The following is a 22,036-nucleotide window of genomic DNA, read 5'->3' as shown; positions in this document are numbered from 1 at the left end:
GTAGATTCTACCCTCGTTTAAGGTATGCTTATCGAGGCCTCCTCAATTGCCTCCTCTGCGACACTAATTAGCTCAACATTCTCTTAGGATTGGATGTCTCGTTTTTTATAAAGCGCTGTTTAGGGGAATAATATAATATATTTTCGACCAATTTTTCAATTTCATTTTGTGTTTCTCGCTTTTGTATATATTTTTTGCTGCTATCATATAGTATGTAATCATATTTGATGCGATGATCTGAGGAATCATGAATGTTGTTTCGTTCATGTTTTTATGATCGATCATATTTAGAGAGAGGAAGCTGGAAAAAATCACACTGCAGTAGAGTTTTTCTATCTCCATAAAAGCAAATTCAACTTTTATATAAAGAAATGCTAATTTTGGTCAAGAAGGATTACAATATAGTAAATGTTTAAAAAATGGAAAGAATGAAAAAATTGTGATTATTTTTGAATATTTGTTGTGTGTATCAGCTTGATAGAGTGCAAGGTTTTAGGAACCAGAAAACATCCAAAGATCTTACTTCTTTCTCAGAAACCTCTCCTCCTCCTCCTCCTCCATGGTTGCTGCTCTTCATTACTTCCTTCTCCATCTGCTTCACCTCCTTCAAAACTCCTCTCTCCTATTTCATCCAATCAGTATTTAGTTAGCATAACTTGTGAATCTACCAAACATTTGAAGATAAAGAAATCCCTTGATTCTTGTGAATGGGATTTGGTTTAACCTGTGATGAAAGATTTATGGATACTGCACACATACCATAAGCCTGGGCCGGAGAGGCTTGGGCGTTGCGGAAAAGCACTGTGGAGTGGGGGGACAAGTGCGGATTGGCAGCTTGCCCTCGGCGTCAAGTTGTTTGATTCTGTTCACGTCCACAGTCATCGGGGTGTTCTCTCCATCTTCATTTCTCCTGTACGAACAAATTCAACTTCACATAAGCTAGAAAGCTCTTAAAATCAACCATTTCTACCAATTCCTACTGTCACGAAACTCACTTCTTCCTTCTCAGCCTCCCCTTGGAACTTCCCGTCTCCAGCAACGGCTTCCTCTCCTTCTCTCTTTCGCTCATAATCCTTTCTTCTGCGTGATTCTCATCACTCTCCTTGTCTTGAGCCCTCGTAGTCAACTTCTTCAGCTCATTGCAGAACTCGGAAACTTTACTCAGCAAATCCGTGCCTGAGAACAGATTCCTTGCAGACAAAGTGCTTCTCAGCTTCGGTGCCCCCTCGTTAGCATAGCTATCTTCTTTCCTGTTAGCGCTTGACTTGGTTGCGGCCTTTCCAAACCAAGCCTTGTATTGCACGGGGGTCGAGAAATTAGGATCTTGATTCTCAGCATTTTCGGCTGCTAATCCGAAAGGTTGATTCGTCCCTCTCCTCTTCAGCGTTGCATCTCTGCATATGTGAATTGAGCTAGTGAGTAGATATGCATAACTGCATAAGAGATTCAAATTTGCAGGCTTGAACTGGAATTTGTGTAGTATACCTGTTGCCTCGTTGATAAGCAGGAATATCGGAAACACTAGCTGATCTTTGAAACTGTGTTGCGACAAATTGAAACACTATATTATGAAGTAATGGCAATATCAACCCTAATTTTTGGGGGAAATATGCACTTCTTGCAATAGAATTCAAAACCAAATTAAAAAAAAAAACAAAATCGAGATTGAATTCCTTGATAAATATAAACAAAACCTTGGCTTTGGAATTGGAGAGAGGAGTCCTGTCGTTCTGATTGAAGAAGTCTTCAACTTTCTTAGGGTGATCGCAGTCTAATCGAATCAAGAAACAAAACGAAAAATCTCAACCAAAAGCCCCAAGGAAAATTCGATTGTCGAAAAAAGCAAGTGTGTTAATTACCTGGGCGGCAGAACCAGGCTTCATCATCAACGGGATCATCCTGGGCGGTTAAATCTACCCATTTTGGAGCATTGATGTGTTCATACAAATCGTCGATCACTGCTCTCGAATCGATGGTTTTCCAATCGATAATTGCTACCTCCATTCAATTGTAGTATGAGTTAATCGATCGGCAACGAAATTGTATGTCAGCGGCGAGAGTGGGGATTCCAAATTGCAGAGTGATTATCGATCAACACCTTTTTTTAGAGAGAGGGGGAAACAGAGCTGAGATAGCAGACCGTTAGTGTGGGGTCCGCGGCATTATTTATAATTTTACGCTAATTAATTCGTTTTCGACCGTTGGAGTTTTTTCACATTTAATTTTACGTTTTTACCACAGGAGGAAGGGAGCTTTATTCTGCAAATTAATTAGTGCCTTTCTAAACTGGGTTTATATGACTTACTGTTATGTAAAAGTTGTTGCTAAAATTGACCCATCCTAATAATCTAGCATTTGACATTTGACAAAATTGATTTATTATGTATTTTCATAGGCTTAAACAATTAAAAAGAAGACAATTAATGATACACCTAGAGGCTAGATGTATAGTGATAATAAAAATTGTTAATTGCATATAATATCATGAAATATAATCAAATTCTAATTTATCACGTACATGTACAAATTTGAATGACAAATCACGAAGTTTTAAATATTCTCATTTGACCAAATATATTCTATTTTAAAAATTCTTAGGCCCAAGACAACATTGATTAGTCATTCATGTCGTCTATTAATACACATTTACGTCACTATTCATTGACACTACCAAAACTTTATACGTGTGCACCATTTTAGCATCAAATTTGCCCTAAAAGAAGTTGTCATTGGACAATTAAGACGTTTTTGAAAGGAGGTTGATGAATCAGAATTTGACCAAAGTTTGTAATTTTATAGGCAATTGACCCACCCGTATAAAAATGGTGGGCTTTCCGGGTACAAGACGGCCCATTTCAACAACTCTAATTTCTGATTGAGCGGTGTTGGGCTGCCTCAGGTCCATCTTGGAGTGAATTGGGCCGGCTAGTACAAGTCAAAATACCCAAATTAAAGCCCAACTTTACTCCCTACCCACACTAGATGGACTAATAGACCTCATGTTATTCATGGCGTTTTTTTTTTATGAATTGTGTTTAATTAAACTATGATTATAATTTATAACAATTTTCTGCTTCTGTTTTTCGTAATACTCTAAAACTTCAACAAAATAAACCAAACCCTTTCAGATATATCACATATACTCCCATTCTTCCTTCATTTGGAAAAAGAAAAAATAATGAAAGCACAAGCCAGATTAATGGAAAAATATATTCGTGGGCGCTAATTACATAACACAAAATAAAAGTAAACAAGAACTCCCATCTATCTAGGTGTAGAGAAATGATGTAACATGATACAAATTTACTTAAATAGAATTTTTTGTCCTTATAAGGCCCCATTATTTAAAACCCACACAATTAAATAAAACCTTCCTCCATCATGTAGACGTAGCTTACTTTATATATATAAAAAAAAATTGATGATGAACACACACATAACATAATTACTTAATTCCACTTTCCTCTGTCACTTGATCGCATTGAATCATTAACTAATATGCTTTAGTGCATGATATACTTCCTAGTGATCATTGATTCATCGACACATTTCATTACTTTTTACGTATATTTTTTACTTGGTTAATGTATTTAAAAATATATTTTGATCTATTATTTGATAGCTATACTCAATTTTTTTTTATTATTATTAAACTTATATACTTATCTAGTTATCTTTAAAACATCTGTATACAAAAATAAAAATTGATAATTATATATATAAAACGTGTTTCCATAACACTATGACATAGTTATAAATTTTGTGTTGAAATAACACTCATTACTCATTGGTATGTGAATTCATTTAGTATTAAAATTATCAATAAGAATATATTAATTGAAAAAATTATAAAAAAAATTTAGATCGATTCGCCCTAGCGGATTAATCAAAAACTCAAAAAAATTGGATTACGATTGAAATTTTACAACCCTAAAACATTATAACTTGAATGGCCCCAGATAGCCTGACAACCCTTACGGATTAATCCAATCCACATTGGTTGGAACGATTGACATCCCACATGTATGATTGGATAACTAATGACCTCATGATTAAATAATTTACAATATCCAAATGTTAAAATTGACATATAAAATCACATACCTATTTGATTCACTATTTAAAATTATTATGGATTAAAAATTTAAAAACAATATCATCAGCTGAAAACTTTATATGTAGAACACTTCAAATGAGCCGACTCTTATATAAAATTACTCACTCTTTCGCAAGTCATTTGAGAAGTTGGCTGAATCGAATTATGTATTGCAATATTCTAAATTAACTGAAACATATTTTTGACAGAAAAATTCATTCTCTTTACTAATATAATCTCTTTATTTATTTATTTTTCACTTAATTTTAAAATTTTAATTTTTTAAATATCGTACTTAGAGCATCATCAGTGGCGCGAAATTCCCGGCGGAATTCCCAAAAACACCTCCTGTCACGTTATAAGGATTTCCCACTGCACTGTCACGTCATAAGGACTTCCCACTGCACAGTGGCGGACATCCCCAAGGACTTCCCGAAGGACTTCCCACAATTAAAAAAACCACAAATTCACAAATTAAACAATTTTCGGAAATAAACAATTTACGGAATTAAAATTTCGACACAAATAGGGAAAAAATTCCATTAAATAATAAAAAAGTACAGGGCCACATATTTGCGCGCTTCCACATCTTTGCGCGCTTCCTCCTGGCGACCCGCAAAATATATCTTATTTTCATCTGCTGAGCATCTGATACTCTTCACAAAGACGGGCCACATAGGGTATATCCCATCCGCCAAATAATAGCCCATATTGTGCTGTTGCCGTTGGCGACGAAGTTGACGGTCGGACCAACGCTCATGCACTGCTCGTTGAAAAGGGGCGACAACTGGAGGACGTTGATGTCGTTGTTAGACTCGGCTACTCCAAAATAGGCATGTCAAATCCACAGTCGGTAATCAGCTACCGCTTCAAGGATAATCGTGAGATTCTTGGCCTTGAAACCAATAGTGTACATCCCTTTCCAGGCAGCGGGGTAGTTCTTCCATTCCCAGTGCATACAATCTATGCTGCCTAACATCCTCGGGAACCCGGTGCTGATTCCCATGCATATCCAGCAGAGCCTGACAATCTTCGGGGGTAGGCCTCCGAAGATACCTATCCCGAATATTTCCCTAACGCCCTGACAAAAATACTTCAGGCAATCGCGGGCAGTCGTCTCGCTGATGTGGAGGTACTCGTCGAACATGTCGGTCGCGCCTCTGTATGCCAGCTGCCTGATTGCGACAGTGCACTTCTGAATCGGCGTGTGGCCGGGTTTACCAGTCGCATCCTCCCGCACCCTGAAATACCTGTATCGACGCTCCAAAGCGCCCACGATACGCAGAAAGAGCGGACGATGCATCCTAAACCGTCGCCGGAACAGGTTCTCCCCAAACCATGGCTCCGGTGCAAAGTAATCCTCATACAACCGAGCGTGGGCAACGAGGTGGTCCCGGGGTATTATAGTTCGACGATGGATGGGTCGAGGTACCGCCGGCGCCAAGACCGCTTGTTCCTCCCTCTCCGCTGATTCCCGCACACGTGCATGAATCAGACGCATCATGTGTTCATAATGCCCACCACTACCACTACCACTACCAGTCATTCCGGATATATAAAAGAAATGTAGAGAGAGAAACTTGTTAAAACAAGTGGAGCGAATGAAATGAAGTTCAACGAGCCGTATATATAGAAATTTAAAAAAAAAATAATGCAATAAACCGAAATTCCGCGCGAACGTCCATGGGAGTCAATGCAATGGCGGACGTCCGCACGCCCGTCGCGACGGAATTCCGCGTAACGCCGCGGAACTGCGGTGTCCTCGGCAGAATTCCATATCCGTGCATACCATGCACAATGGCGGACGTCCGCCGCGGAATTCCGGCACGCAGGTCGGAATTCTGCCGGGACGCGCGCCATTGCTGATGCTCATTTCTAACTAATTTGTTACGGAGAAAGTATCAATTTAGATTTATATGATGCATGTGACTCCGGCGATTAGAATGCAATACTTAGCTAATCATAACCGGAAAATGTAACCATCAACCATTAATATTGTTGGTTGTGTTGATTCAGATATTTTAATGTGTTGTCTCTTTACATTTTAATTAAAAGTTATTAACATGTTTAATTAAATAAAAATAATTATTATACCATGTAGACTGTAGTCATCATACTGACTAAAACAAATAATAATGACATGAAAAAATAAAAGTAAATGTATATAATTATTATAGGGATATGGAAGCTAGGTTACAAAGAAATTATGAAGATTAGGCCCGACATGTTGGTATAAAACATTGTCAAAATAATATAATACTAAGTCAGTTATAGTGAAAACGACAGTGGTGTATTAAATTTTAGAGAAAATTATTGAATCCATCATTATTCATCTGTCTCTATTTTAAAACACCACAAACAATAAATAAAATGACAATAATACAATTTTTTATGATCCATTGGTTTCTTTCTAGTCAAAGTGACAAATTATACATGGAAAAACATCTTAAATTATTCTCTTATATTCGATCGACGTGATTGCATCTACATAGATGAAAAAACATCTGAAATTATTTGCTTAATTTTATTGTAATGTATTTACTTAATTTGCTAACTGTCTTTACTTTTTTATGACAACCTAAAAATATAAGTATAATTTGTATTGACATACTAATCATAATGTTAACATTTTTTAATGTAAAATTGGCAAGCTAGCACAATTAGTGGATTAAGTTAGTTATTAATTGATCATATCCTTGTATATATAGTTAATATAAAAACTCATTCTTATATAAACAATGCATAACATTTATGCAATGCCCTATGTGCATTGTATGTAATGTCCTATGAGCAGTGTATGTAATGTCAAATATGAATCGTTAGATCAAAAATGGATGGTAGAAACCTAGGGGTTTTGTCCGGCATTAGTTACATGTGTTAACTGCACCTAGGACACTATATACGCTACACTTAGAGTATTACATATGTTGCACTTTGGATATAAAACCACAACTGTTATTCGTTTGATATAAGAATGAGTTTTGATATGCTCTATTCTCTATATATATCAAGAGAACGATACTAATTTTTAATGCATAACTATGACTAAATCTCAATCATTATATAAAAAATTGAAAGGATGATATTGAATGAATTTTGAAAACACGAAGTTCACCTATAATTATGTTTTAATTTGCTATAAAGACATTTTAATTCATAGCATGAATTTTAAAACACGAAATGAACCAAATGAAGGTTTATGATTTAATTCACTGTAAAAATATTTTAGTTCATAACATAATAAGGGTTTATTTCTATTCTTTGAATTATAGTGTATTCCAACATATCAAGTGCATGGAACGACAAAATAATTTTAAATTATTGTTTTGCATAATACTATGAGACTTCTCGCAGTACGAGGCTGATGTGTTAAAAGAATGACAAATATGTCGACAAAATAGAATCATCAAATTTATTATGGTTTCCTGGTTATTTGTTAATATTGCCCTGCATTACATTCAAAGTGGATGTAATGTAATGTAATGTAAATTAAATAGAGAAAAAATAAAATAGACTCAATAATAAAGTAGAAATAATTAGTATTTTTATTTTCAAAAATATTATACTCCATTATAATATTAAATAGAGAAAAACAAAAATATAATCAATAATAAAGTAAAGATAATTACATTTTCATATTTAAAAATCTTTACATTGATGAAAAGATAACGCAAAAAGAAAACTACTACGTCATATTATAAATAAAATAAAATAATACTAATGTTGATCCAACCGGATATTCTGTACAGCAAGCTACACGAGCGCAAAATCGAACATCATAATGCACATGATAACTCGAATAACCAACTTTATAGAAAATAATATTAAATAGTGACATACAGTAGTGCGTATGTCCCGACGGACATGCCGGCGAACATCCCAAAAATACCTCATGCCACGTTATAGGGACTTCTCACTGCACTGCCACGTCATAAGGACTTCCCACTGCACAGTGGCGGACATCCCCAAGGACATCCCGCCGGACTTCCCACAATAATAAAAATTCACAAATTCACCAAATTAAACAATTTACGGAATTAAAATTTCGACACAAAAACGGAGAAATTGCAACCACTTTATTTTAAAAAAACATACATAATTATTAAAAGTATTTAGAGAGAGATACTGTTGGTTATTTTAGTGTAATTAGATTAACTTGATTAATCAATATTATTATAATGAGACACTATATAAGTTTGGAAGTGCGGAGTGCACGTTTGTTTGAATTCATTGTGATTAGACGAGGTTCGGGGGCAGCGCCCCCGAGTTGCGGGGTCCAAGGGGCAGAGCCCCTGGCTTCAGCTTGGAAATTTTTTATTTCCATTAAAGTTGTTGTGTAGAAAATTCATCCGAAAATATAATTTCTTATAATCGAAGAACTGATTTGCAATTTTCGAAACTCCTTAAAAAACTGTTAAATTATTCAGTTAAGAAATGGAAGAGGCGCAATGCTTCGTGAAGAGACGCGATGTTTCGTTTCAGGCCGTATTTATAGAATTTTCGAAAAAAATTAATCAAATAATCGGGACGTCCGTGGGGGTCAACGAAATGGCGGACAGGACGTCGCGACGGACGTCCCGGGAACGCCGCGGAACTCTGTTGTCCGCAGCGGACGTCCGTATCTGCGTCACCCTTGCACAATGACGGACGTCCGGTACGCCGGTCGGACGTCCACCGGGACGGGCGCTATTGCGGATGCTCTAAGTTAAATTAAATTAAATTAAATTAAAAAAATGCAGACAGAAAAACAAGAGAATCAATAAGGAGAGATTGTCACTACTTCCAATGCAGCAAAAATGAGGACCCCCTTTTTTCCCCATTTTCAAAAGGATAATAAGTTAAAGAGGACTACATTTACACATGCCATCCCACTTTCCTACATGAATAATAAATTAATAATGTTGCCTATATTTATTTGAACTTTGATTTGGGGAATCACCTCACCTTTCATTTCAATATATAATCATGTCAAAACATATAAAACTGGAGTATATGTTATTATGAACAATTATTTAACTAGCCTTTATTAAAAGTTGGAAATATCATGTGTTGGGACAGACATATAGTAACAAGCATTCAAACATGTCCGGAGCTAGAAAGTAGAAACAACACATACATATAAAAGTACAAAAATCTAGAGCCAAGTGGTGTAATAAAATCGAGTTGATTATACAACCAGTTGCATTTTATAGAAACGTCAAATTTTATTTCCAACTCTAATTTATTCTTTAATCAAATTTAAATTAATAGCGTAATGTGCTACGCAGCTACTCCTAAGCATTCTTTTGGAAGCAGAATCAGTATTTAATGATGAAAAAATAGATCAATATTGCAAATCATGCCAAGTATAAAAATCATGTTTTTCATATTCAAATTTAAATACTATCATTTCACAATATAAAGGATATATAAATTGCCCGTATACAAAAACTTGATCAAATTCTAGTCTATCCGGTCCGAAACTAGATTAGCAGTTCCGAATTTCAAACCATAATCGGTCTTAACAGGTCCAACCAACGAAATGTGATTTATCGGTCATACATATTTAGTTTGATTCCAATATTTTTGAACTGAATCAGCTATTAAACATAAATTTTGGGCCAAAAAAAGGAAAAAAACTGTGGAAACCTATGAAAATAATTGATAAACATAGAAAAAATGGGTAAAATTAGTAGATTTAAAACTAAAACTCCAAAATTTCATGACAACATTTTTGTAGAGGAACATAAAAAAGGAGAGGACATAGAAAAGGAAAAAAAGGGCATCAAAAAGGCCAAAGACATGTGGATAGCAGAGGTCAGTGGGCATGTGAGTTTGTGGTGTGGAAAGTGAAAGGAAGCTATTATTATTAATTATTTATTAATTTATTTATTTACTCCTACTATCTCAAACATTCAAATTTTGTGTCAGCACCCATGTGCACTCTGCCCCTCATTTTATATCAGACAAATTACTCTACTATAAAAAGTGCCTTTAATCATGCCACAAAAACCACCCTTTTCCTTTTTTCTCTTGCCTTTCCACTTATTATATGTTTCACTTCCTACTTTCTTTATGTGATGCATCATGACCATCATTTAGCTAATAATACCACCACCTGTTGCACAATAAAATACCAAGTAATCACACACCAAATGATTTTCACATTGCAAAAGTAAACACAGGATTTTGTAAATATGCTATTATATATTATCATCACTGGTACCTTTTGTTTGTTATATGCTTTTGTTAAATAATGTGGTGGTCCCTTTACACATGAAGAGAGGGTACAAAATGTGGGGTAGTGAGAGAAAAGAGCCCTACTCCCATTCAATCAGCACTTTAGTAGTAGTAGTAGTAGTGCCATTATGTATTTGTTGATGGAGGGGTATTGTTTTGCTTTAGCTATATTCAATCTTTCTGCATTAAAAAAAAAAAGAGAAAAAAAACATTAGAAAGAGGAATCTAAGTAGTGAACTTAAAGATGAAACTAAGTTTACCTACATAAGTTAATTCTTGGTTGTTGCTATCCATTCTCAACTCTAACAAACCTACATTTCAATGGCTTCTTGCCCAGCAGAAAACCTGAAGAGTAGTGAAATTTGGAATTCTCTCTTTACAAAACAAGTAAAACTAAGCAATGGAAGAAGCTTATAATAATACCTTGGTATTTCGACACAACACGATTTGAGAGAAGCCATGGCGGGAAGCACGAGGCTGGTCGTGTTCTTGGAGGAGGTCATTGTTACAGGTATACTATCACCAGTGGAGGCCGAAGCCTCAGAGAAAACAGATCGGTTGTGCTCACCGGCTACTTTTGTTGGAGAAGCGAAAAGGTTATCGGGAAGCATGTGATCAAAGCTGCACTCGTGTGTTATCCCAAACAAAATCAGTCGAAATATGGTGATGGATTTGTCCACAACAACTAAAACATTAGTCTTTATTTTACATACCTGTGAGGGGTATTAGAATCATCGCCATTGACGTTGCCAACAACACTGTTGTTACAGAATTTAGTTCCTTCTGGCACAAAGTTAGTAGATTTAGCCGGACCATCAAACTCTGTAGTCGAAAACATGCTGTTATATATATACTAGTACTAATTACTTTCTGTGTATTTAAAAGAAAACTAGAGCAAACCTTCTGTGTTTTCTTGATTCGAGCCATCAGGGATGAAGTTTTGATTCATCAGAAACTGAGACTGGCGAGGCGAGGACATTGGGATCCCTGCCCTAAAGCCTTGCAAGAGGTGATGATTATGTTGATGGTTTTTCAGGTCCATCAGTTGCAAATTCATGATCCGTCTTTCTTGAAGCTCGATCGCGTGCTGTAATTCCGCCTCCTGCTCCAGCTTCCTCCTCAGCATCATCTCCGGTGTATTGAACAGCATTCTAGATCCTAAAGTAAAACCAAGGGAAGCCTCAGCAACGAAACGGAACCCCCCAATTTCGATAATTCACCATCCACGCAAGCTTACCAAAGGGGAGCTCAATGCTTTCACTAGACTCCATGCCCAAATCCAAGTGGTGCTGTTGTTGTTTCCTAGAACGAACGCACAAGTCACAACGGTTCATTACATGCGCGACCTAAAGTTTTTATAAAAGTAAACGGGGTGGTTCGGAATTACTTTTCAGCGACCTTCCCCTTCTCCTTGTAAGGCTTGACAAGCACGCGAGAATCACACACAAAGTGAGGATTCCCTTTCGCCAAGATGAGCTTGACAGTCTCCGGATACACAAACGTCACAAAGCCAAACATCCGCTTCTGCTGAAACGGAATCCTAACATCTTGAACAGGTCCAAACATACTTCAAAAGCAGAGAGATCAGCTCACATTACAACAACAATTTGATCATCAAAGCCTAAACTAACCAACACCCAACCAAATCAAATCGAATCGCCTACCTAAAATAGCTAGAGACATCTTCCTCCTTGAAAGTACTATCCGCTGGAAACGTCAAGTAAATTTGCCTCGAGCTCGAACTCAAAGCAGCAGCCCCCAATCCCACAGGCAAAAACTCACTCCTGTGTTAGAATTCAACACCAATTCAGCAATTCCAACCACATTGCTTCAAGAAATTCACCAAAAGCAAAAACTTTCCTACTCAGTTACATCAGAATCTAACATTCCCATTGCTAAATCAGATCATTAACCCAGATTTTCACTTCTTCCAAAAAAAGAACAAGACTTTACAAAAAAGGCCAAAAAAAGACTAAATTTTTTCCCCCAATTTCTTTTTTTACCTCGGATTCTCACTGAGAAAGTCTACGCATTTATTGTAAGAAGAGAAATGGCCGCGGGGAGAGGACGCCATGAGCGCAAGCCTCTGCTGCTGAATCGCCTTCATCCTCATCAGCTCATCAAACCCCTTTCCAGGAGATCCCACCTCCGCCGCCTCCTCTCCGCCGTGGAGGAACTTGCAAGAGCTCCCGTTCTTGCAGAAGCCCCTCGCGAAGTACATGCAGGGTCGCCACCCGCCGCCGCCGCCGCCGCAGTCATCCATGCTAGCAAGAAACGCAGCGTCGTTCACCGAGCTGCTGCGGCGGTGGAAGTGGTGGTGGGGGCTAGGCTCCTCCGCGCCATAAGGGAAGACGAGGGAGTCACTCCGCCCACTTGGGCTCATGACCGGATCCACGGAGGAGTCGTCGCAGCCGTAAAAATTGAAGCTTTGGGCGGAATTGGTGGTGGGGGCGTTGAGGGCGGCGGCGTAGGAGAAGGGTCTCGGGCTGAGGGAAGGGGTGGGGCTGCTGGGGTGGAAATTGTTGGTGGGAATCAAGATTCTTGGGGAGGAGGAGAGACGGGACTTGGCTTGGGAGATGTAGGAGAGGAGGATGGAATCAGGGACGAATGCGAGGCGTATCATCTCCTTGTCGCCTTGATCCTGAATCAGAATGGAGCCCATGATTTTGGAGGCGTTTTCTGGATCCATGCTTTGGATCCTTGACATCACTACTTGAGTAGCTTCGTATGTGTCCATGCTTTCTTTCTTTTTTTGCTCTCAAAGTGAACAAGTTTGAAGCTTTTTAGCTTTTGCTTCCTCTCCAAGAAGAGAGGGGGGGGGGAGGGGGAGGGGTAGGGGTAGGGTTTTATAAAGGACTAATGATCCATGGTGGAAGAGAGGGGGTTTGGTTTGTTTTGTTTTGTTTTGATTTATTGATGAAGGGGCGTATTTAAATATGGAGAATTATTATTAGGGGGTGGCTAAGATTTAATCATGTTATAAAAGGTAATGATGAGTTGGTGCTTATATTTGGCTAATCATTACATGCCTAATATTAATATAATGAGGGTGATTATGAGTAAAGGGGAAATGGAGAAAAAAATGCCAATTCAGGCGGACAGGGGAAATGGGAGTGGATTTGTTCTTTATCTCTCTTCTTCTTCCTCTTCTCTGTGTATTGATAGAGAGAGAGAGTGATAAAGGGAGTGGGGAGCAGTTTGTTTTGGATGGTCAAAGTTTAGGGTTGGGAGGAGGCAAGTTTGCCCACGGAGGGGTAGGAAGGGTAGTTGGCGAATAAAGATGAGTATAAACAAAGTTACCATTCCTTTTCTTTCCCGAACGCTATGTAGATTTTTTTGTTGTAACATCATTAAAATACACCAATTTTTATATACACCCCATAAAATATCTGGAATTTCTCTGTTTATCCGTCTCATAAAAATATACTCTTTTCGTATTTAAAAAATAGAAACATTTAAAATGACGCGAGTTTAATGCACAATTAATAAAGTAAGTGAGAAAATTTGGTAAAGTAAGAGAGAGAAAAATTGAAAAATGAGTAAAGTAAGAGAGATGAAAAGAAAAAGTAGTGAAATATAGTTAGTGGATTATGGGGTCCATATCCTAAAATAGAAAAATTATAAAGTTTATATTTTTAAGGAATGATCCAAAATGAAAATAGTTGCTATTTTTAAAAAACGGATGTAGTATACATTTTATTTTTAGAAAGTTATAGTATCAATTTAATAATATATGTCTCACTATCCACCAACACTATTTTAGCCATCATTCTCTTCATTCCTCTTACTTTACCATACCATTCTCTTCATCACTTTTACTTTACCAATTTTATCTTAATTCTCGTGTCATATCAATTGCCTATATTTTTATGGGACGGAGGAAGTACTCGTTAATCAAGTGATGGCTGCATAGCAAAGTTAAATTTGCTAAGCAGGGTTAAGTAGTACTCCCTCCATACCAAAGAAGATGATCCTTCTTGAATGATACAGAATTTTATACAACTTTATTTTGTTTGTTAAGTGGAAAGAGTAAAGAAAGAGAAATGGAATAAAGTAAAGATAAATGTATTTCTATTTTTAATAATGAATCATTTTAGTTGGGACAACCAACTAAAAAGGAAAGTAGGTTAGTGAGATTGAGAGAGTATATTTTACACAAAAGATGGATACAGAAGAGTTCAAAGATACATAACATTTATCCATTAAATTGGGCTACAAAATTACTCAAGGGGATTAGTGGAGATGATAATTTGAATAGCCCAAGTTAGAAATAATTAAATTATATGCAAGTGACCAAAATTTGAAGAAATTATGAGCCGTTTGATTATAATTGAAGCGCAAAGAAATTAGTGCATTATGTTAGAAGAAATCAAGGAAGATATGCAAAGATTATGAAATCAATTATAATTATTCTTTCTTGATTTATAGCTAGGGTAAATCTTACCATATGTAAATGTTTCCTCTGCCTATTTAGGTTTGTAATTCCTTACTTGTGAATATACCGAATGAATATGAAATCCTTTCTCAACATGGCATCAGAGCACAGGCTCAGAAGATAAATTCATCATAGCCATATACCTTGTCCCGGCCAGACGGCGGAGGACCACCGAACCTGAAAATGTCAGAAGAGGAAGACGTTAAACACGACGATCTGAAACTTAAAGCAAGCAAGAATGTTACGGTAGCATTCAAGCTAAACGGAAGAAACTATCCACTATGGACTCGGCTGATGCGAGTTGCCATCGGGAGCAGAAGGGCGCTACGACACATCACTGGAGTGCCGGAACCCCCAAAACCAACCGACAAGGAGTATCTGGAGTGGGAGGAGACCGATTTAGTAGTCTTCTCCTGGATCGTGGACAATATGGAGATCTAGATCGTCGGAGACTTTGCACATCACCAAAGTGCGAAGGCGATTTGGGAGAGCCAGGCGATGATGTACCAGAGTACGTCATATTCGTATATTTTATACGACTTGGAAGACAAGGCCAGCCGAATTGTCCAAGGGGACATGGACCTAGAGACCTACTGGAGAACCATGCACGGAGTATGGATCGAAATTGATCGATGTCAAACCAAGACCATCACCTGCTGCGACAAAGGAATCGGTGAGTACCGAAATATCATCAATACCCGAAGGTTATACAAATTCTTGGCCGGATTGAACCCTCAATTCGAGAGAACCAGGAGGGACATCCTCAAGGAGAGCCCGGCACCGCCATTGGACGTCGCACACGGATGGGTGAAACGGGAAGCCACTATGCTGAAGATCATGTCGGCGGCAAACCCCGACCCAACCGGCGCAACGAATGGCGTGGGCCTCGGATTTGGAGCCCGGAACGCACAATTTCCGCCCCAACAAGCGCCGCCCCATCCCGGACAAAACCTCGCCGCCACTAACAACCGCCGCGGAGCAACCAAACCCGACAAGACCAAATTATGGGGCTCGAACTGTGGGATGAACAAGCATACCCCGAGAAACCTGCTTCAAATTGATCGGTTTTTCGGAGTGGTGGGATGAGATTCAAAAGGGGAAGGCGAAATTGGCCATTGGAATGAGAAAATGGGCAGAGCAGAGACCGACGCCCGTGGGCGGGTTGCTGAAGGAGGAACTCCACGCGACGGCGGCGGCAGACGAGGAGAAGAGGTAGGGCAGGCGGCGTTCACCGGCCGAATCGGAGGAGCAGAGGGCGGCGGGTTAGGCGAAGGAGGTAATGGGCTAGGGTTTGCAATTGCAAAACCTTACCCATCTTATATTTTAAAACCCAATCCCTCTACTTTCCGAAAAATACAAAAAATACCCCATTTTATGCAGTCTGCCCCCCATACTTTGTCTGTTCCGAAAATGAACCCCTTATTATGTGATGATTCATGTGTTAGTCCTAATAGTTTTGAAATATTGCATAAATTACCTATTGCATGTGCGGTACAACATAAGTCTAGAGAGAAAGATAACAAGTGGATTTTTTACTGTGGGCAACCGATACTATGACACATGATAAAGAGGATTTTGTAAATTTTTGTGGTACTATGAAAAGTTAGATACAAACTGCAGATGGGGAATTAACTTCAGTAGAGGGGAGTGGAACAATTGAGATTTCACCGACGTTAAAGCTGTCCAATTGTCTCTATGTTCCTAAACTGTCACATAAGTTGATGTCTATTAGCCACATAACGAAGGAATTAAATTGTACACTGCTAATGCATCCTAATTTTTGTGTATTACAGGATATCAGGACGAGGAGGATAATTGGGCGTGGCACTGAGCGTCAAGGCCTCTACTATGTTGACGAGATGGCTCACCAAGGCAGTGCCGCAATGCTGGCTCACAGATCTGCGACTCGAGACGCTTGGTTGTGGCACAAACGTTTAGGTCATCCATCTCTTGGTTATTTTAAACTACTTTTTCCTAATTTTTCCCATCTCAAGGATTTTGATTGTGAATCGTGTGTTTTGGAGAAAAACCATAGACAATCTTCTAAGTCTACTGAAACTCGTGTTAAGAGACTTTTTGCTCTAGTACATGTTGATGTTTGGTGCCCTGCGCCCGTTACTGGTGATCATGGTTTTAGATATTTCCTATTATTTGTGGATGATTGCAATTGACGGGGATACTGGACAGTACATACTTCCAGATCGAAGCACAAGGGGTATTCCGTCGGCGTCAACGAGCCTTGGGTGCCCGGCGTCGACGAACCGGAAACAGCACCACCCAAGACATTGTACATGCCCCCAGTCGCCAAACGTGTTCAAGTCATATCCGCCGGAGCCGCCCTCGTTTCTGTCGCCGGACATTTTGAGATGAAAATTGGAGAGGAAAGATAGATGATTTGAGAAGAATAGATGTGTGTTTGTGTGTATAATGAGGATGAAAGAGGAGTATTTATAGAGTAAAAAATTTAAAAAAATACCGTTGAATGGTAAAAAACGGTAACATTACCGTTATAATTTTTTTAATTAAAATTGATTTTTAAAAAAAATTATTTATTGCGTCAGCGTGACAACGCCCACTCGCGGGCCGACGAGTGGGCGTCACGCCTAGCGCCAGCGCGCACCACGTGGCGCTGGCGCGTGACGAGCTGTTCCGCCAACCGTCCCTCCGGGACGAGACACCCGCCGAGACAAGACCGAGACGTATCCCTGCAACGCCGTCTAGCTGCCGTCTCGTCTCTCCGAGACGAGATAGAGACAACAACGAGACACGTTGCGGATGCCCTAAATAAAGTACAAAATGAGACAAAAGAGTAGCATAAAGGCCTAAAGGTGGCCCTTTAACTATGTGGCACAAGAATTTACTTTTTCTTCTATTTCTCGTCTCGGTACAATTTATTTTGGTAACATGATTCAAAAACTTTTTCCTCTGCTTTATTTGCACAATAATGATTCAAGAAATGTCAAAAGGTTATGCATATCACTCAAAATTTAAAATAAATTTGAGAAATACATTTCTCTAACTTCCATTTTTATTTGTGGAATATACTCAAAGCAAAGGCATCCTATTTTTCTCCATTGCATGTCAATATTAATTAAAGAGTAGCTAGAGGAAAATATATGTATATTAATTGACAATATATTGTTGCTACTTGCTAGTGATTGTTATATGCTACTATTAGTTGTGTGGTGTGGTCCAGCACATAACTACAATGAGGAGTACAAAATGAGAGAGAGACCCCACTCACATTAATGACTTCATCTGTCCACCCATTATGTATATCTTGAAACTAGTAATACTATGGTATTGATGAGATAATGGCAACAATCTTGATGAAAAGCTTCCTCTAAAGATCATCTTTTGTTACTGCTGTGTGGGTATAGTTTGGCCATACAGCTAATCAACTTTCTTCTACTTCCTTGTATATGCTACACAAACTTTCTGCATCAACAAAAAGTAAAAGTTTCATGGCATCAAATTAATGATGAAAATTTGCACATGTTTTTCAGTTGCTTACCAAGCTAAAGCTAATTCCTGCTTCCTAACATCACCGCCTTCTAACAGCTACATTTCCATGGCTTCTTGCCCGGAGGAAAACCTGAACAGTGAAACCCGACTGAGTTTAGAAGATATAATTCGCGGAAAGAAATAAATATAGCAGTACCTGGGCATTTGTAAGTAACACGATTGAAGAGAAGCCATGGTGAGCGGAGAACCACCGGGCAGCAAAGTAGCAGCACCATTGGAGGATGCAGGCGTGTTATCGTCACCTTCAGCAAAAGCCGGGTTTTCAGAAGCTGATCTTGTCGGGGAAGCAAACAGATTATCTGGAAGAACATGCTCCATGCTGTTTTCAATTCAAACGGAAGAGGATATTATTGTTTCATACTGACAGTTAACATTCTTGTCAAACAATTCAATGTGCACCTTTGATGGAGATCAGAATCATCAGCGTCTGCTAGATGCAGTTGATTGCCGCAGTGAACATTGTTATTGAAATATGAGTCACCTCCTTCAAAACCCGACTTCTCATCAGCAGCATGACTGGACTCTATAATAGCAAACACAAAAGGCGAACATAGGATACAATCACTATAGTTTCTTGAGAATGCATAAAAGAATAAGCCATCAATTAAGCTGACCTTCTGGGTCATCTTCGTTGATTGCGTGATACGAAGAAGTGTCATGTTGATTCATAAGCAATTGAGACATTCTTTGCGAGGAATACGGGATGCCCGAAGGAAACATTTGCATATAGCTGTTGTTATGGTTTTGAGCAGCTTCCCTCAGTTGCAATCTCAGCATCCTTTGACCTTCGAGCTCAATGGCGTGCTGCAAATCCGCCTCTTGTTTCAATTTCTTCTTAAGCATCATATCCTGCGGACTGAGCATCATTCTAGGCCCTGCACGAGAAACATAAACTTAGCTGATAACTAAGCCTACACAAGAACACAAACTTCAGCTAATGTAAACAAAAGCACTTTAGCCTATCTATTCGAAAACAAAAGGTAGTAATTCAGTTGACTCACCAAAGGGGTGATCGAAATGCTCCCTGGAATCAATTCCTGAAGGACTCAAACAAGATGAATACTCCTCTTGCTGCTGATGATGTTTCCTACGAATGAATCAATAATATCATCGGCTGAAACGAAATGATACCATACCAAACCAAAACCAAAGATGCGCATGCTTACTTTTCTCGAACTTTTCCTTTCTCTTTATAAGGCTTGACAAGTACTCTAGAATCACACACAAAATGAGGATTTCCTTTGGCCAAGATGAGTTTGACAGTATCTGGATACACAAATGTCACAAACCCAAACATCCGCTTCTGCTGATATGGAATCCTAACATCTTGCACAGGCCCAAACATGCTTCAATACATAGAAAAAAATCATCAAAAATCAACCAACTCATTTCTTCAACAAAAATCACAAGAAAACCAATTGTATACCTAAAGTAGTTGGAAACATCTTCTTCCTTGAATGTGCTATCAGCAGGAAATGTCAAGTATATTTGTCGACTCGCGGAGCACATTTCACCTCTACCAGTCCAACCAAATCACAATCACAACAGCAGATAAAACAACAAATCATGAATTAATTCAGCCTACACAACATTACCCCCCAAAATTAGGGCAATAAACCGGCGAATTTGGGGGAAAAATACCTCACACTCTCATCCACGAACTTGTTGTAGGGAAAGAGGTGGTGACCCATGGCCGCGAGCCTCTGCTGCTGGAGCGCCTTCAACTTCATCACCTCGTCGAATCCGCCGCCCGGAGATCCGGCATCAGCGTCGCTGCTATCCGCGTGAAGAAACTTGCAACTGCTTCCGTTCTTACAAAAGCCTCTGGTGAAGTACATGCAAGGCCTCCAGCCGCAACCGCTCCCGCCCCCTCCGTCGTCGAGATTGGCCAGAAAGGCGGCGTCGTTGACGGAGCAGCTGCGGCGGTGGAAGGGGAGGGGGCTGAGAATCTGGTCCTCGTCGCTCCAGATTGGGGCGCGCTGGAAGGGAGAGGAAGGGGCGGTGAAATTGAAGGTATTGCTGGCGGGGGGAATGGGGAGTTTGGAGGGGAAATGCGAGGAAGAGAGAGCGGCTTTTGCCTGGTAGAGGAGGAGAGCGTCGGGGCTGAAGGCGAGGCGTATCATCTCCTTCTCCCCCAAGTCCTGAATCAGAATGTAGCCCATGATTTTGGAGGCGTTTTCCGGATCCAAATTCTGGATCCTCGCCATCACCATGCTCGTCGCCTCCGATTTATCCATCACTCTAGAGAGAGAGAGAGAGTTTTTGCTATGGCTTCTGGTTTCTGAGTGTGTTTCAATTTTCAATAGAGAGAGAGAGTAGGGTTTTAAATTTTAATTTAAGTGACTTTAAAAGAGAAGGGGAATCTTCATTCAATCTAGGGGGATTTTAGATTTATAATCATGTTATTAAGAGATTTGATGAGTTGGTTAATTATGTGGATAAGTTCTAAATATTTGGATTTGTTAAATTATGGGAAAGTGGCGGGAAATTGCTAGGGCTGGCTGGTCAAAGAGGAAGTAAAAACATGGGAAGTTGGAACCATAATTTTTAGTGGCACTGCAAACCTGGTGTCTTGTGTAGGGCACTGTCATAACTTTCATTTCTTGCTTTTATCAATAGAGACATATAACTCTCTCTCTCTCTCTCTCTCTCTCTCTCTCTCTCTCTCTCTCTCTCTCTCTCTCGCTCTCTCCTCTCTCTCTCTCTCTCTCTCTCTCTCTCTCTCTCTCTCTCTCTCTCTCTCTCTCTCTCTCTCTCTCTCTCTCTCTCTCTCTCTCTCTCTCTCTCTCTCTCTCTCTCTCTCTCTCTCTCTCTCTCTCTCTCTCTCTCTCTCTCTCTCTAGAATGGATGTTTGAGTTGTCGTTATGGAAGAGGACAAGAGAGGGGTGAGTTGGGACAGAGCATACAGATCTTCATCAGGAAATGTTCGTGTGTCCACTGTCTATTTCACATAATTACTTAATTTTAGTCCAATTTTGGAACTATAGCTTGCTCCTGCTCACATACAAATATGGCTTTTCATTATTTAATTGTCTTTCTTCATAACATAAAAGCTTAGATATTTGAATTTATACTTCAAGCTTGTTTCGATTTTTTTTGCAACAAAACTACTACAGTATATTTTAATTATTTATAAATAATTATTACTGTACTAGTAGTACTTTCTTATCAGGAATTTTTTTAAACATTTTTTTCAACTATGATTTCATGATTTGGTAGCTGCCCTCAATCATTTCTCTCAAATTTGATGTAGTACTTAGAGTGTCCCCTGTAGCGGACAGTCCCAATAGTCTTGCCCTCTTTTTTTTTCACAGCCCTAATTTATTTATCCGCGCCCACAAAAAACCTTGTCCGCAGCTATAAGGTGAATACTTCCAATAGCCTCAAAATTTTTATCCACTTATCATATTATTTTTTTCGTCTATATTAAATCAATTAAAATTATCGGAATGTAAATAATTAGAAAACGAGGTAATTGAGACCAAATATTCGTTGTATTGGAAACGGTAAAATTATACAACGAACATTTAAACACAATACACATAAAAAAAGCGCCACCGTCTACTCGGTGGAGGAATCGGATTCCTCCTCCTCTTCTCCGCCGACTCCCCCGCTGCCGCCGGCCGCCCCAGTAAAACCCTCATCAGACAAGCCTAGCCGGCGTTGGATCTCCCCTATGAGTTTCCAGTATATACCCTTGATGACCGGGTCGGTTGCGGTCTCGTAGAAACGGCAGTTGTCCTGCAGTTGTTTCTACAACT

General features: G+C 39.1%; 3 protein-coding genes across 7 annotated transcripts; all 3 read right to left on the bottom strand.

The window, feature by feature from the left end:
- Nucleotides 1-337: 337 nt before the first annotated feature.
- LOC121750159 lies at nt 338-2,123 on the bottom strand. Of its 2 annotated transcripts, XM_042144638.1 has the most exons (6): nt 1,860-2,123; nt 1,695-1,771; nt 1,486-1,538; nt 996-1,394; nt 760-910; nt 338-622 (listed from the first exon to the last, which is right to left on the bottom strand). In XM_042144638.1, exons 1-6 carry the CDS (start codon nt 2,002-2,004, stop codon nt 470-472), a joined length of 978 nt encoding a protein of 325 aa, XP_042000572.1. In that variant the 5' UTR covers nt 2,005-2,123; the 3' UTR covers nt 338-469. The 2 variants fall into 2 exon arrangements, with proteins under 2 accessions (XP_042000572.1, XP_042000571.1); XM_042144637.1 differs by having other exon boundaries at nt 1,486-1,771.
- Nucleotides 2,124-10,262: 8,139 nt separating this feature from the next.
- LOC121752411 (zinc finger CCCH domain-containing protein 22-like) lies at nt 10,263-13,437 on the bottom strand. Of its 4 annotated transcripts, none has more exons than XM_042147473.1 (9): nt 12,319-13,428; nt 11,980-12,099; nt 11,703-11,882; nt 11,553-11,617; nt 11,216-11,473; nt 11,029-11,137; nt 10,739-10,936; nt 10,580-10,660; nt 10,263-10,495 (listed from the first exon to the last, which is right to left on the bottom strand). In XM_042147473.1, exons 1-8 carry the CDS (start codon nt 13,050-13,052, stop codon nt 10,627-10,629), a joined length of 1,698 nt encoding a protein of 565 aa, XP_042003407.1. In that variant the 5' UTR covers nt 13,053-13,428; the 3' UTR covers nt 10,263-10,495; nt 10,580-10,626. The 4 variants fall into 4 exon arrangements, 3 of the variants coding, with proteins under 3 accessions (XP_042003407.1, XP_042003409.1, XP_042003408.1); XR_006040306.1 differs by having other exon boundaries at nt 10,308-10,495; nt 10,576-10,660; nt 12,319-13,431; XM_042147475.1 differs by having other exon boundaries at nt 10,308-10,495; nt 11,029-11,095; nt 12,319-13,437.
- A 4,416-nt stretch (nt 13,438-17,853) lies between these two features.
- Nucleotides 17,854-20,639, bottom strand: LOC121753026 (zinc finger CCCH domain-containing protein 53-like). The gene is made up of 9 exons (XM_042148160.1): nt 19,917-20,639; nt 19,702-19,791; nt 19,442-19,621; nt 19,277-19,362; nt 18,890-19,150; nt 18,675-18,798; nt 18,412-18,594; nt 18,265-18,345; nt 17,854-18,188 (listed from the first exon to the last, which is right to left on the bottom strand). The coding sequence occupies exons 1-8, from the start codon at nt 20,510-20,512 to the stop codon at nt 18,312-18,314; spliced, it is 1,554 nt and encodes a 517-aa protein (XP_042004094.1). The 5' UTR covers nt 20,513-20,639; the 3' UTR covers nt 17,854-18,188; nt 18,265-18,311.
- Between the last annotated feature and the right edge of the window lie 1,397 nt (nt 20,640-22,036).

The sequence above is a fragment of the Salvia splendens genome, chromosome 10 (genome assembly GCF_004379255.2).
Source record: "Salvia splendens isolate huo1 chromosome 10, SspV2, whole genome shotgun sequence".
Classification (NCBI taxonomy): domain Eukaryota; kingdom Viridiplantae; phylum Streptophyta; class Magnoliopsida; order Lamiales; family Lamiaceae; genus Salvia; species Salvia splendens.
The sequence above is the reverse complement of the archived record's forward strand: the minus strand, read 5'-3'. Positions and strand labels throughout refer to the sequence as shown.

Bases quoted from the DNA above. Each gene is read 5' to 3' on its own strand.
- LOC121750159 (XM_042144637.1), bottom strand. From the start codon at position 2,004: ATGGAGGTAGCAATTATCGATTGGAAAACCATCGATTCGAGAGCAGTG. The intron at 1,772-1,859 runs GTAATTAACACA...TGATTCGATTAG, and splicing joins AGCCTGGTTCTGCCGCCCAG to ACTGCGATCACCCTAAGAAA. The intron at 623-759 runs GTATGTGTGCAG...TGGATGAAATAG, and splicing joins CTCTCCGGCCCAGGCTTATG to GAGAGAGGAGTTTTGAAGGA.
- LOC121752411 (XM_042147473.1), bottom strand. From the start codon at position 13,052: ATGGACACATACGAAGCTACTCAAGTAGTGATGTCAAGGATCCAAAGC. The intron at 11,474-11,552 runs GTAAGCTTGCGT...GTTTTACTTTAG, and splicing joins AAGCATTGAGCTCCCCTTTG to GATCTAGAATGCTGTTCAAT. The intron at 11,138-11,215 runs GTTTGCTCTAGT...TTTCGACTACAG, and splicing joins GAATCAAGAAAACACAGAAG to AGTTTGATGGTCCGGCTAAA.
- LOC121753026 (XM_042148160.1), bottom strand. From the start codon at position 20,512: ATGGATAAATCGGAGGCGACGAGCATGGTGATGGCGAGGATCCAGAAT. The intron at 19,151-19,276 runs GTGAGTCAACTG...TTTCTCGTGCAG, and splicing joins GCATTTCGATCACCCCTTTG to GGCCTAGAATGATGCTCAGT. The intron at 18,595-18,674 runs GTGCACATTGAA...AATTGAAAACAG, and splicing joins GATTCTGATCTCCATCAAAG to CATGGAGCATGTTCTTCCAG.